Source organism: Heterocephalus glaber, unplaced genomic scaffold, assembly GCF_053883595.1.
Source record: "Heterocephalus glaber isolate CG9 unplaced genomic scaffold, H.glaber_assembly_v1.0 deba00001593, whole genome shotgun sequence".
NCBI lineage: Eukaryota > Metazoa > Chordata > Mammalia > Rodentia > Bathyergidae > Heterocephalus > Heterocephalus glaber.
The window spans coordinates 6,193,725-6,207,670 of NW_028258368.1; the positions used below are offsets into that span (position 1 = coordinate 6,193,725).

A 13,946-nucleotide genomic window follows, 5' to 3' on the forward strand; every position below is an offset into this window, starting at 1 on the left:
TGAAAGATTATTTAACATTAGCATTTTATAGAATATAAACTCGATTCAAGAGCCGTGGAAGCGATAGTGTTTTCAGCAAGCGGCCCTAGAACACCTGGTATCCATATATAAAAAATTAAGCTCAACCCTTTTTTTCCATACACGAAAATAACTTGAAGGGATCTATGAACCTAAATAAGAAAGCCTAAAAGTATAAAACTTTAAGAAGAAATTATAAGGGAAAATATTTATGAACTCAGGGTAGGCAAGAACTACCTAGGATACAAAAACATGATGTATAAAAGAAAAAAATTGATAAATGAGATTCCATCAAAATTTAGAACTTTAAATGACATCATTAAAATGAAAAGTAGTCCTTAAACAGACCATATTTACAATGCATATAACCTATGAACAGAATATATAAAGAATTCTTAGAGCTCATTAATAGACAACCCAATTAAAATGTAGACATAAGATCATAAATAGCCAGTATAGCACAAGGAATGGTGTGCAATTCTAGAATCAGAAAAATACTAATCAGTACAATAATAAGACTGAATTATACACTCATTAGGGAGATGAAGTCAAAAGTTTTAAAAGCCTTGTCATGACTTTTTCTTTTTGTTGGATTCTCCCCCTTTGTGTTTAATTTGTCATGCCCAATGGATTCATTCTGCTGGGTTTCCTGGGGTAGTCACATTTTAAAATAGTCATTCATAATATAGCAAATTAAGCAAAACATCAGATGTATTTTAGAAATATGACTGGCTGCACTATAGAGACTAGACTGGAAGAGAGCAAGACTGGAAATCACCGTAACAGTGCAGGCAATGGTAATCTGGTCTTTAATGATGACACCTGGGATAGAGAAAAGCAGGATATGAGTTATATTTAATAGGTATTTAGCTATTTAATAGGAATTTAGCTCAGTGGCACCGCTCCTGCCTTGTAAGCGCAAGGTCCTGAGTTCGATCCCCAGTACTGGGGGGACTAATTGACTGGATTTGGGGGTGGTTGTGAAATTAATGGCTGAGAGGAAAAAGCCATTCAATGGTTTAAGAAATCTTGGAGCAATAACAGAGTTAAGGGGGAAAAGAATAAGTTAATTTATTCATTCAAGGGCCACAGATGATACAAGTCAGATGACACATGAACACATGGATCTGGGGCTTAGGATAGAGATATAGGTTTCTATTTATATAGATGGCAATTAAAGTAATAGTGAATTTAAAGTGTCCAGGGAAGAACACATAGATAAGAAAAATGAGAGCCAACATTTGAGATACAGAAAAGGAGGTAGAATCTTCAAAAATGATAAAAAGGAGCAATCCCAGAGGCAGGAAAAAGACCCGGCTGATATTCTATTATAGAGCCCAAGAGAAGTTTATTTTTCAAGTAAAGTAAAGCCAATAATATACATCACTTCCCTGCCTCAACAGCTAGTTCTTTGAGTTTGAATAAATATGAAATTTCAATAACTGTCATGGTATCTTGCACAGAGTTATTAGTCAATAAAGCTCTTATTTACTTCTGTTTTCTGTTTAAGACATATCAAACACAATGCTACATGCATAGAATTATAATAAACAAGATTGCCTAATTCCTGTCCTCTCACATCTTAACATCTGTAAGATTAAATACATGAACATCACTTTAACAATCCAGAAACAAATGTTTATTAAAACATGTTTTGCTTAATTTGCTATACTATGAATGACTACTATAAAATGAGACTACTTCAATAAAAGCATCTTGAGTAGTTTAGATATTTAGGCAAACTAATTTAATTTATTCATTAACTGTGGATTTTTAATCTCTGGAAGGTAATAGTGGCCAAGAGAACCTGAATTTCTTCACACAGCTATTCAAAAAAACCTAAACCCAAGATAAAGAAGCGGCACAAACAAAACCATACATGACCCATGCCACTACGTTACTAGGAGACAAAGAATACCCAGACTTCAAATTACCTGTAAGTAGAAAAAGAGAAAACATATTGCAACAAGCCTCTCTACTGCTATAGACCTATGGGCATAGAAAGCAAAGGTGGTAAGGGTTGGGGGGCGGGGGGACAGGAAGCAGGAAAAACAGATGAAGGACAAATAAAATCACTCCCAGAAAGAAGTACATTAATAAAGTACTATAGTACTTAGCAAAAGTCTGAGATTTAGAAATTCACAGCACTGACTATGAGAAGAATCTTAAAAGTCAGTGGGTTGGTGGGCATAGTGGGTACACACCTGTAATCCCAGCACTCTGAGAGGCTGAGGAAGAAGAATCACAAGTTGGAGCCCAGCCTGGGCCACTTAGTGACTGAGTGGGACCCTGTCTCAAAAAAAAAAAAAAAAAGCAAACAAACAAAAATAGATGGGAATGGAATTCAGTGTGAAGGCCCTGGATTGAATTCCCAGAACCACCCTCATCCTTCAAAAAAAAAGTGCATCACCAAGGATACCAAGACCATTCAATGATAAAAGAATAGTGCACCCCACACCCCCATGGTCCTGGAGACTGAACCCAAGATCTTCCCACTAAGCTACATCTCCAGCCCATTTTTTTGTGTTTTTTGTTTTGGTCTTTTTTTGGGGGGGGGTACCAGGGATCGAACTTGGACCTTGCGCTTTCGAGGCAGGTGGCGGAACCACTGAGCTAAATCCCCAGCCCCTTTTGTGTTTTTTGAGTCAGGTTCTCATTAAGTTGCTAAATTGCCCAGGTCAGGATTACAGGCATGTGCCACATTGCCTAGCACTAATACAATTCTTGCTAGCTCAGAGAAAAGCCCTTTCCACGTTCAGACCACTCTGATTACCAGGAAATTTCCATGTATTGAGATGAAATAAATCTCCCTTTTTATAATTCACTCACATAAACCCTTGATACTGCTCTCTGGAGCCACAAAATATACATTGAAGTTTCTGGTCAGCCAGCCTTATGTTTTCAGGTTAAACAACCTCACTACAACTTCCAATTATCCACATCAGTTGTTTGGTTTGGTTTGGTTTCTGAGACAAAGTCTTGATATGTAGTTCAGGCTGGCCTTGAACTCACTATGTAGCCCAGACTGGCCTCAAACTTGAGGCAATCCTCCTGTCTCAACCTCCTGAGTGCTAGGATTACTGGTGTGTGCCACCACACCTAGATACTATTTTTTATTTAATTTTATTTTATTTATTTACTCTGAGGCAAGGTCTCAATATGTTGCCCAAGCTGCCCTCAAATTCAAGATCCTCCTGCCTTAGCTTCCCAAGCAGCTGGTATTACAGGAGCATGATATTTCATCCAGCTTGTTTTTAAAACCATCAGTTTTTAAAACCATCATCAGGGGCCTGGGATTTAGCTCAGTGGTTCTGGCACCTGCCTCACAAGCACAAGGTCCCAAGTTCGATCCCCGGTACAAAAACAAAAACAACCCATCATCGTACTCATTTTATTCACTCTTCTACAAATACATACTTAAATGTCATCTTAAACATATCACTCAAGGTACATTCTAAAAATAAAAGTAAAGAAATCACTTCCTTCAGGCTAGATAACATACTTCTACTAAATTCATGTAAGTTTCTCTGGCTTCTTTCGTACTCTATACATACAGAAATGTATACAGAAGATTATTTAAAAATGTTATGTGTTTTAATTTATTAAATTACAGTAAAAGGGGGCCAGGGATTTAGCTCAGTGGTTCCGCCACCTGCCTCGAAAGCGCAAGGACCGGCGTTCGATCCCTGGTACCAAAATTAATTAATTAATTAATTAATTACAGTAAAAGACATGTTGCCATTAACCACCCTCAAAACACTCCCTCGCTTTGAATACATGTATCTCATCATTCTTATCACTTTCTGAAGCAGTTCTGGAAGTCTTTCTTGAGTGTCTTTATGAGGTATGATCAAAAATATAGTGAATGCTGCTATCATGTGCCATCCAATGGAAAAAGAAGCTTGTAAAAACATTACAGTATATCCTCATCCATCTCACTGACCGGATCTGACACCATGCAACTTCCCCAAAGTCAAATGACCATGACAGACAAACGTTTTGGCGATTTTTTTAAAATTAATTTTATTGGTACATTTTAGGTATACAACTCATTTACATTTATCACTGGGTGTTTGTACCTGTACATGATATATCTTGGTTCTTATTTTTTTCCCCATTACCTGTGCACCCTTCACCCCCTCTGCCCTTACCTATTTACATAGATCTCATTTCCATTTTTGTTTTCTTTTCTCATAGTTTTTCCTTTCCCTCTTTTCCTTTCCCCTTCCCCTCCCTTCCTTTTTTTTTTTTTTTTTTTGGTACCAAGGATCGAACACAGGACCTTGCACTTGCAAGGCAGACGGCGGCACCACTGAACTAAATCCCCAGCCCCGGATAAATATTTTGAATCGAGCAGCTCAGGACATGAAGACAGCCATGACATTGCAACTAAATGAAGATACTATTTTTCAATTTTTATAGAACCTACTACAAATTCTTAAATTGTCCTTAATATATGATACCAATCATTAATTAAAAAGCTGAACATATCAAACCTCAGAGTGAAGCTTTATTACGCTATCATTGTGTGGGTCCCAAAATTTTCACCACAAAATTACTTATTTTTACTTATTTTTGCCCAGGATTCCATTTTTGAAAATTTGCTAAACAAAGACACATTACTAAGTTGTTAAATCATTTTCCTATTTTTGGTAATCTCTGACATATACAACCATCAGTAACCTGAAATTTTGCTATCAACCACCAAAGAAATGCAGTGTTTTATAGTACTTTGCATGTAAAACCTAATTAGAGGTAAATGTGCAATTACATTAGGCTTTCCTAAATCATCAACAGTTTGAGAAACACCTAAACTCACTCTGCTTGCAGCCCTAGGGTCCAGCACCCTCATTGAATAATTATAATAATGGCTAATATTGTCTAAACATGTAATTGATCTAAATGGGAAGTTAGGAGGATTCAAGAAAGTGAATGTAACAGAATCCAAGATATAGCTGGGGATTTAGCTCTGTGGTTCCGCCACCTGCCTCACAAGTGCAAGGACCTGAGTTTAATCCCCAGTACCAAAAAAAAAAAGTTTCAGATTTCAGAATCCAAGATACAAACCAAATAATAAAAAGTTTGAAAAAATTAGGGTCATTTTAAGAAGATATATGTTTCTCTTCCCAATTTTGCTGGAAAGAAGCACAGAGGATAAATCAAATTCTAAGAAAAAACGAAAATACAATTTAAGAGTTATGATTTATATATGAAGAAAAGTAAAACATGATATGATTTTAGGCATCTAAGTGTAACAAAGGGAAAAAATTTGATATTTCTCTTTAGTAGAGGAGTCAGTGATATTAAACACACATAAGAGAGAATAAACTCAGTGCACTACGCAGCTTAGCAAAGTGCTGATGTGGTTATAGCTATTAGTGATGGCTAATGATTTTCAACTTTTAAAGTTAATGAAGTGCACTTGTAATCCCAAGCTATTTGAGAGGCTGCAGGATCTCAAGTTCAACTGGGCAACTTAGCAAGACCCTGTTTCAATGCTGGCCATGATGGTGCACACCTACAATACCAGCACACAGGAGGCTGAGGTAAAAGGATTGCCATGAATTCAAGGCTACCCTGGACTACACAGTGAGTGAAGAATAGCTTTAACTACACAGCAAGACCCCGTCTCAAAAAACCAAAACTAATAATAATAATAATTTTTTTAATTAAAAAAATTAAAAGGTCTGGAGATGTAGCACAGTGGTATAGTGCTCCTGGGTTCAATTCCCAGTACCCCCCCCCAAAAAAAAGCTGGGCATGGTGGTACCTGTCTGTAATCCCAACACTCTGTGAAGCTGAGGCAGAAGAATCAAAAGTTTGAGCCCAGCCTGGGCAACTTAACAACTTAGTGAGACCATCTCAAAATAAAAAGGAGCTGGGAAGGTAATTCAGTGTAAAGATTAAATTCCCAATACCACCAGAAAAACAGGTAGTGAAATTTATAAATTATGGAACAAAAAATAGAAGTGTATAACTCAAAGCTACAAATGTAGGGCTGGGGTTGTAGTTCAGTGGTAGAACACTTGCCTAGCATGTTCAAAGTTGGGTTCAATCTCAGCATGAAAAAAATTAGGGGGGCTAGGGATTTAGCTCAGTGGTGCCGCCGCTTGCTTCACAAGTGCAAGGTCCCAAGTTCGATCCCTGGTACCAAAAAAAAAAAAAAAAAAAAAAAAAGATGTAGGTAACCATAAAAGAACTAAAAATTATGCTATAACTATGGGGGAGGAGGTTGTAGTGTACAAAGCCTCATCCATCTTGGCAGGTCAGCAGATGTTGTCCAAACTTAATAAACCAAGAAACAGCAGCAAAAGAACATGATCTAAAGATATGGAAGACGATCACCAGAAAAACCAAAAACAGTTGAATAGAGCAAGAAACTGTTTTCATAGATCCTTTCTATACTTTCTCTTTCAACTATGTACACATATTACTTGACTTAAAATTCATCTTTTCAGTTCTTCTAACCTCCCCTAACACAGCAATGGGAAGTTCATTATAATCATAGATATACAAGTAACAAGTAGTGCTCACATGTGTGCGACACACACACACACACACAATTAGCAAGATGGAGCAGGGACTACTTTTCCTTCAGTGATAGAATTTTATCTGGGTGCATTCTCTAGCCTCCTTGTACTTACGTATGTACCTGCAATTAGGTCCTTATCAATAGAATATATGCAGAAATTATATATGCAACATCCAGACCATGTCTTTAAATGAAGTATTTTGCTCTTTTTCCTGTTTTCTTCCCCACAGGCTGGAAGGTGGAAATGGTACGGGTAAACTATCTTGAAATTATTGATGAGGAAAAGAGCAGAGCAACAAGAGATGAGCCTTGATCTTTGACACCATGGAAACACACAATATCCCTTAATGGCTTAGACTTGGAGTGTTATGGGAAGGAGAAACTTTGGTTTAAACTGTTTTTTCCCCAGTACTGGGAACTGAACCCAAGGACTTTGCACTAGCCTTTGTTTGTTTGTTTATTTGTTTTGAGACAAAGTCCTGCTAAATTGCCCGGGCTGGGCTCAAACTTTCCATCCTCCTGCTTCAGTCTTCCAGAGTGCTTAGATTACAGGCATGCCCCACCAGGCCCAGATGTTTAAGCCACTGTTATTTGTTATAGCAGCTGAACATGTAGTAACTAATGCACAAGACATATAAAGAAGAGTTGCCAGGCGTTGTAGAACATGCCTGTAATCCCAGCACTCCAGAGGCTGAGGCAGGAGAATCGCTGAGAGCTCGAGGCCAGCCTGAGCTGCACAGTGAGTTCAAGGCCACCCAGAACTCATAGGGAGACCCTGTCTCAAAAAATTAAAATAAATTAAAAAAAAAAAGAAAGACATATAAGGAAAAACGTGAGACTAGTCTGAAGAGCAGGAGTGGAATTGGAGCACAGGAGTGTGTTGTATGAAACACTAGAGGCCTGAAAGCTAAGTGATAGGTGTCTACACTTGATACAATAAACATTTGGATGCCTGAGCAAACTGATGTAACAGAAAACAGCACATAAGGAAAATCAGTATGATGGGCAGAACAGACCTGAAGGGAGGGACAGTAAGAAATGTGACAGCCAATCAGACATCAGCTGCATCACTCCAAGTGGGAACTTAGAACCTAGACTGGGATGCGGCAGCTGTAGTTTAGATCTGGTATGTCTCCCAAGTACCCATGTGTTGAAGGGATTGCAATTTGGTGCTGCTGGGAAGTGGTGGAAACTTTAAGAGGTAGGGCACAGTGGGTGGTCTTCAGGTCACTTGTGGGTGGGAGTTGCCCTTAAATGGGATTGTGGGACCCAATCTCTTCCTCTTTCTCTCACTGTTTGGTCACAAGGTGAGCAGTTTTCCTTTGCCACACACTTCTGCTGTAATATACACCTTGCCACAGGCCCAAATGACCATGCACTGAAACCCCCAAAATAAACATTTTCTCTTGATAAGTTGATTATCTCAGGTATTTCACAGTGAGAGAAAGCTGACTAACACAGGTGATATCAATGAAAACAGTACAGGGATGGTTATGAAAGGCATTTATAAGAATTGCTGAGTTAATGTGAGGCAGTCTGAAAGAAAGAATCAATGATTATTTCAAGATTTTTTTTTAACTTCAGAGAACAGAAGAATAGAAACAACTGTGGCAGAAATGAAAACGAGAGGGTCAGTGTTGGTATAAAGTAGATGGATTTTAAACTACACAGAAACTAAACTTGTTACAAAGTTACATCTCAATAAAAGAAATATAACCTTATTAAAGACTTAATAGTTATTAATCATTTAGCCTGCATTTCTTCTTGACTATCAACTGTAAGAAATTAATAAAACTTTTACCTTTTACTTTACCATCCAGAATGATAGGCGTAAGCTTTAAATAAAGCTTGAGACACTCTCAGTACAGAAAGTCTAAAGGAGATACATTTAAATTTGTACTGCAATCAAGGAAGAACTTTATGTGATGGCAAGTTATGGTAAACCACATTATTTAAGTACCAGATATTATTTTACAATGTACAATATGTCTTCAGCTGGGCACAGTGGCATATGCCTATAATCCCAGTGCTGAGGTAGTCTGGGGCAGGAGGATCTCAAATTTGAGTCCCATCTAAGCAACTTATAGAGGCCCTGTCTCAAAATAAAATATAAAAAGGGCTAGTGGTACAGCACCTCTAGATTTGATTCCAAATTCCTGCAAAATAAATAAATAGCCTTTCTTCATACCTTAATCACTTTCAATAGGTAGGGAAAAATAAGCTGTTTTGATACTATTTTTCAAGAAGAATATGTTCCTTGGACTCCTTTTCATCTCTGACAAATTAAAATTTTACACAAAACTCTAAATGTAGGTAATATTAGAAGTTAGTATTACAATGTTAATTTCTGTAGCTTGCTCCTAAAACATATACATACTCCATAAGCATAATGCAATCCATAGTTATTTTTTTTTAATCACAGACATTTGGATTTGGAAGGGTCCCTAGAGATCTATTATATATCCAAATCTGATGCCAAAAACTCCTTCTACACTATACCTTACAGTGAAACGGTTAACCATTCTTTGCTTCATTATACTCAGTGTCAGAAAATACTATTTTTTTTTGGTACCAGGGAATGAACTTGGGACCTTCCGCTTGCGAGGCAGGTGGCAGCACCACTGGGCTAAATTCCCGGCCCAGAAAATACTATTTTTCAAAGTCAACTCTTCGATTATTAGGATAGCTATGTAAATTCTTCCTTACAATGAGCCAAAAATCCGCCTTCCATTGGCCTGGTTTGACCCTCTTCTGAGATGATTATTTCTTCAAATATTTACGCACCATTGTTACTTAAAAACTCCTCTCTGTAGGGCCGAGGATTTAGCTCAGTGGTTTTGCTGCCTGCTGCGCAAGAGCAAGGACAGGAGTTCGATCCCCGGTACCAAAAACAAAACAACAAAAAAACTCCTCTCTGCTAAACCAAACAACTCCAACCCTGTCAAAGCAACACATAAAATGTTGACCCTCTTGTTATCTTTGTCATCTTTGTCTAATAATCTTTGGTTTTTCACTGCCACCCTTAAAGTGTGTTACCCAGAGCAAAAAACAATACTAATAAAAATGACACGCCAGGTGTGGGGGTGACACCTCTATCCCAGCTCTTGGAAGACTGAAGCAGAAGTGCTGGTAGGCCACCCTGGGCTACACCACCAGTCCTAGACCAGCCTGCAGTACAGAGTTAGACCATGCCCCTCTCTCTCTCTCTCTCTCTCTCTCTCTCTCTCTCTCTCTCTCTCTCTCTCACACACACACACACACACACACACACACACACACACACCTTAACAGCTCAATGGTACCTTCCCCCTCTTTCAGCCTAAGACCATATTGAGTAGGCTGTAACACTTGAACCACACATCTAGATCTAGTGCAACCAAACAGAACTTTTATTTAGCTTTAAGTTAAATGTACACACAGAGAAAATGTATGTTTTTGTTCCCTTGAAACTAACCACGGGCCCAAGGTTAAGAATCCTCAATAAAATGAATGCCCTGTGATCCCTGACCACCCCCTAAAAAAAATAAGTTAAATGTAAATAGATACACATTGACATTAAAAATCCAAAAAATATAAATTAAATCTTATTCAATGCATTTTATGTTATTTACTAGTTTGTATCAATAAGACTGACTCAAAATAAGTTAAAATAGGAGATGTATTCCAGATTGGGGGGGGGGTGTTTGTTTGGAGTATTTTTTTGAGACAGGGTCTCACTTTACAGTTGAGGCTGGCCCTGAACTCACTTTGTATCCTAGGCTGCCCTTGAACTCAAAGTGATCCTTCTGCCTCAGCCTCCCAAGTGCTGGGATTACAGGCATGCACCACCATGCCTAGCATAATATTAAAGTTAAATAAATTATGAACTTATCTTTTAAAAAACAGTAAAACCATAATTTGTCTCCTTTTCCAATTTGCAGATTCCTTTTCATTTCAATATCAGCATAGTCATATTTCCATCTTTTTCTAATTAAAAGCCTTTAATTTAGAGGGCAGGAGATGTAGTTTAGTGGTAGAACACTTACTTCATTGCACAAGTCTCTGGGTTCAAATCTCCAGCACTACAAAAAAAAAAAGGCTTTCACTTAAGAAGAATACACACAGAGGAAAAAATGAGGAAGAAGGTATTTTCAAACTGTGTAGCCAATTGCAATTTTCACATGGGCACATATTTTTATATAACTAACTTCCTTTCCTTCCTTCCTTCTTTCTCTTTCTTTCTTTCTTTCTCTCTCCCCCGCCCTCTTTCTTTCTTTCTTTTTTGGAGTACTGCAGATAGAACCCAGGGCCCCATTCATCCTAGGCAAGAGCTCACCAGTGAGCTACATCCTCATACAAATATTGCTTTTATAATAAATAAATAAGTAAAAAAGAAATTATCTAGAATTACCTCAGCAAAAACTTTAAAGTTGCACAACTGTAACAAAAGAGGCTAAACAGTTTGAGCACTCTAGTTTCCTCCTATCGATCACAGATCTAGTATAGAGCTAAATATTTCCATTATCAACATCTGTGGAGGTTAAATATTCCTTATTGAATTTTCTGACAGGAAAAAAAAACATGCTTAGAAATTTTAGCTAAGAATGGTAATGCAATACATTTAAGTGATTATCACACCACTGGGAAAATATCTAGATTTGGCTCACCACAAATTTGGCCCAAAAAGGAAAACACTTTAAAAACCTAATAGATTGCAAATTTCTGCCACAGCCAAGTGTCTACTGTGATAACCTACTAATGGAAAATTACTTAGTCACAATTCATGTATTGAACGTTGTATACTGTAAACAGCAGGCACGCAAATCATGTTAAGAAGTTTATAAAAATACTTATAACACATTGAACTTATGTAAAATTCATGAGAACCTACATCACACTTCATATTATTGCCTCAGTACATAAATGTCTACTTCCAAATATCCTTCCATAAAGTGAATGGCTGCAATGGTTGTCAAAATTTTGACATCTAGGGCCAGGAATTTAGCTCAGTGGTTCCACTGCCTGCTTTGCAAGCACAAGGACCCGAGTTCAATCCCTGGTACAAAAAAAAAAAAATTTCTTTTTGACATCTAAACACCCTTCATTATCTTGCATTACTAAACACTAAAGACACAATTTCCATATTTCATGTCGTTTTTAAACAGTTAAATGAACATATTAAGTATTAACCATGTGCTAAACACTCCTACATATTTCACTCATTCACCTTTATATTCCTATCACAGATCTAGGCATATAATGGACACTTAATTGGCATTTGTGGAAAAAAAAAAAAGGAATGAATACTAAGATCTTTGATAGGATATTAAAAATGTTTTGTTTTGTTTTTTTGGTACCGGGGATCAAACTTGGGACCTTGCGCTTTCGAGACAGGCAGCAGAACCACTGAGCTAAATCCCTGCCCCTAAAAAATGTTTTTTAAAACAGTGGTCCCAACCCTCCACGAAATAACAAAAGGAGCTGAGAGATAAGGCAAACACATGAAAAGGTAAAAAATCACAGGACAATTAAAATTATCACTCGGCAGTAATAATTATTTGCAAAGATAGTGCAAAGACAGAGCTATAAATTATGGCCAGAATGAGATCATTATGAACTTCAGTCCTTCTGTTCTCCCAACCAGAGAGCGACACAGTATTTTAGTTTAAAAAAGAAGTCACACAGCACTCGTCCCACCCTAAAATTACAATAACTAAAGAAAATGATATAAAGAAACTTCCATAAAAGGTTTTTAAGACCTATGGTAGCCCTGAAAAAGGTTGAAACATTCCACATGAACAATCGTTTGCTGGATTCAGGACCCTGGAAGGCTCCAGCATTACAAGTCTCAGGAACAGCAACCCCTGGGCCCCCACGGAGCTTTCCACTGGACAGCCGCCCGAGAAATTTCCCCCAGCATCCGCAGTGGCTATACTCTCATCTTCCTCTCCTACCCCTCGCCCCCATCAGACAGTGGCATCTCCCTCCGGAGAAAAAAAGAGGGCGGGGGAGGCAGATTCAAAGAGAAAGCTTGCTGCGAGGTCACTTGAGGAGGAAGGTGGGAAAATGCGAGGACCGAAGATGGGGTTCTCGGTGGCAAACCAGTCTCTAGGAATCCAGGCCCACACCTCCATCCCCCAAAGTCACGCCCCTCGCCTGTCAGGCCGCGGGCCCAGACACAACCCTACCGCCTGTGCCAGAGCCCATGCTCCCAGGCCCGCGGGGAGAAGAACGCCCCTGCCCCACAAGCAGTAGCCCCTTGCTCATTCTCCCTTCCCGTCCACTTGGCCGACAAGTGACAGGTCCCGAGGGGGACGATCAAAAGCGCAGGCCATTCCGGACGACTGGTGCAACCCCGCGCTGAAGCCCTCCAACAGGCACGGGGGTGCAGACAAAACGTTCCGGACAGCCCAGGGGGATCCAGTCCAGGCCCAGCCTACCCCAGCTGGCCCACACCGGGCGGGGGTGGCACTTACTGCGGAGGTTGTGGATTAGCTCCGAGTGGCTGGCGCCGCCGGATTTCCAGGCCATCGCTAAGCACACCCGGAGCAGGTACAGAATCACCTTCAGGGCGGCGACAGTGCCTAGTAGTTTTCCCAAGAGTGAGACCACCTCCCACACGGTCACCGCCCCGCTAGCGTCCTCGCTGGAGCCGCCGCTATTACTGCCGTCGCCGCTGCTGCCGCCACTGCGCGCTCCCGGCATCCCCTGCTGCGCGCATGCGCTCTGTGACGCCGCGTAGCCGGGTGCGGCCGGGTGGGGCCGGAGACGGGTGCTGGTATACCAGCTCTGTCGCTGCCCAGCGACCGCAGGGGAGCCAGCAGAGTTAGCACAGCTGCCTCCGAGTGCCCTTTCCGGAGGCCTCTGCCTGCACACCACCTTCGTACTGCGGCTCCCAGCGCGGAGGGTTGCGTCGCTGGCTGCAGCTCCTGTTGCCGAGCGGGGCGGCAGGATAGCAAGGCGGGTTTTTGCCACCGTTGTTAGGGACTCCGCAGTCGCTGCTGAGTCAGCTGTTGCGAGCGGATCTGCTCCTGTAGCTGTCTAGGTTGTTAAAAGGTGGGCTTCCTCTGGCCTGCCTCACCCAACCCTATTGACTAATATTTAGGTTGTTTGGAGTAAGACTCCCTGTGATGAAGCCGGGATCACTTCAATAGAGCCCAAGGGCGAAGGCCCTCTCTAACCGGTTAAGTACTCCAGCCCCTTGCTTGGTGATAGGCACATCACTGGTTAAGCAAGAAACTTTGGAACCTGGTTTGTTCTCAACTCTAAAGCACAAATTCAGTGTGGAAGAATACCAGGACATGGGGTGCAGTGGGGGGAGAAAGCTTTGCTCATTTAGAACAAGACAAACGTAAAGAGCTACAGTTGGTTAAAAAATAACACAGTGTCCTATGGTGAATATGATATTCTTCCAAAG

General features: G+C 40.0%; 2 protein-coding genes across 13 annotated transcripts in view; one reads left to right on the top strand and one right to left on the bottom strand.

Moving 5' to 3' along the window:
* Lrp11 (LDL receptor related protein 11) overlaps positions 1-7,511 on the top strand; it is a 104,163-nt gene extending 96,652 nt beyond the window's left edge. Inside the window, exon 8 of the mRNA XM_021238012.2 lies at positions 6,781-7,511. Within this exon, the coding sequence (XP_021093671.1) occupies positions 6,781-6,863 (83 nt within the window). The 3' untranslated portion in view covers positions 6,864-7,511. The remainder of the gene's footprint in view (positions 1-6,780) is intronic.
* Pcmt1 (protein-L-isoaspartate (D-aspartate) O-methyltransferase) overlaps positions 1-13,249 on the bottom strand; it is a 57,255-nt gene extending 44,006 nt beyond the window's left edge. For all 12 annotated transcript variants that reach the window (XR_015444079.1, XR_002386870.2, XR_015444076.1 and 9 more), the window contains exon 1: positions 13,006-13,249. Coding sequence is in view for 6 of the 12 variants with exons in the window: in XM_087193583.1 (XP_087049709.1) it covers positions 13,006-13,234 (229 nt within the window). In the remaining 6 variants the exon portion in view is untranslated. The remainder of the gene's footprint in view (positions 1-13,005) is intronic.
* Positions 13,250-13,946: the final 697 nt, after the last annotated feature.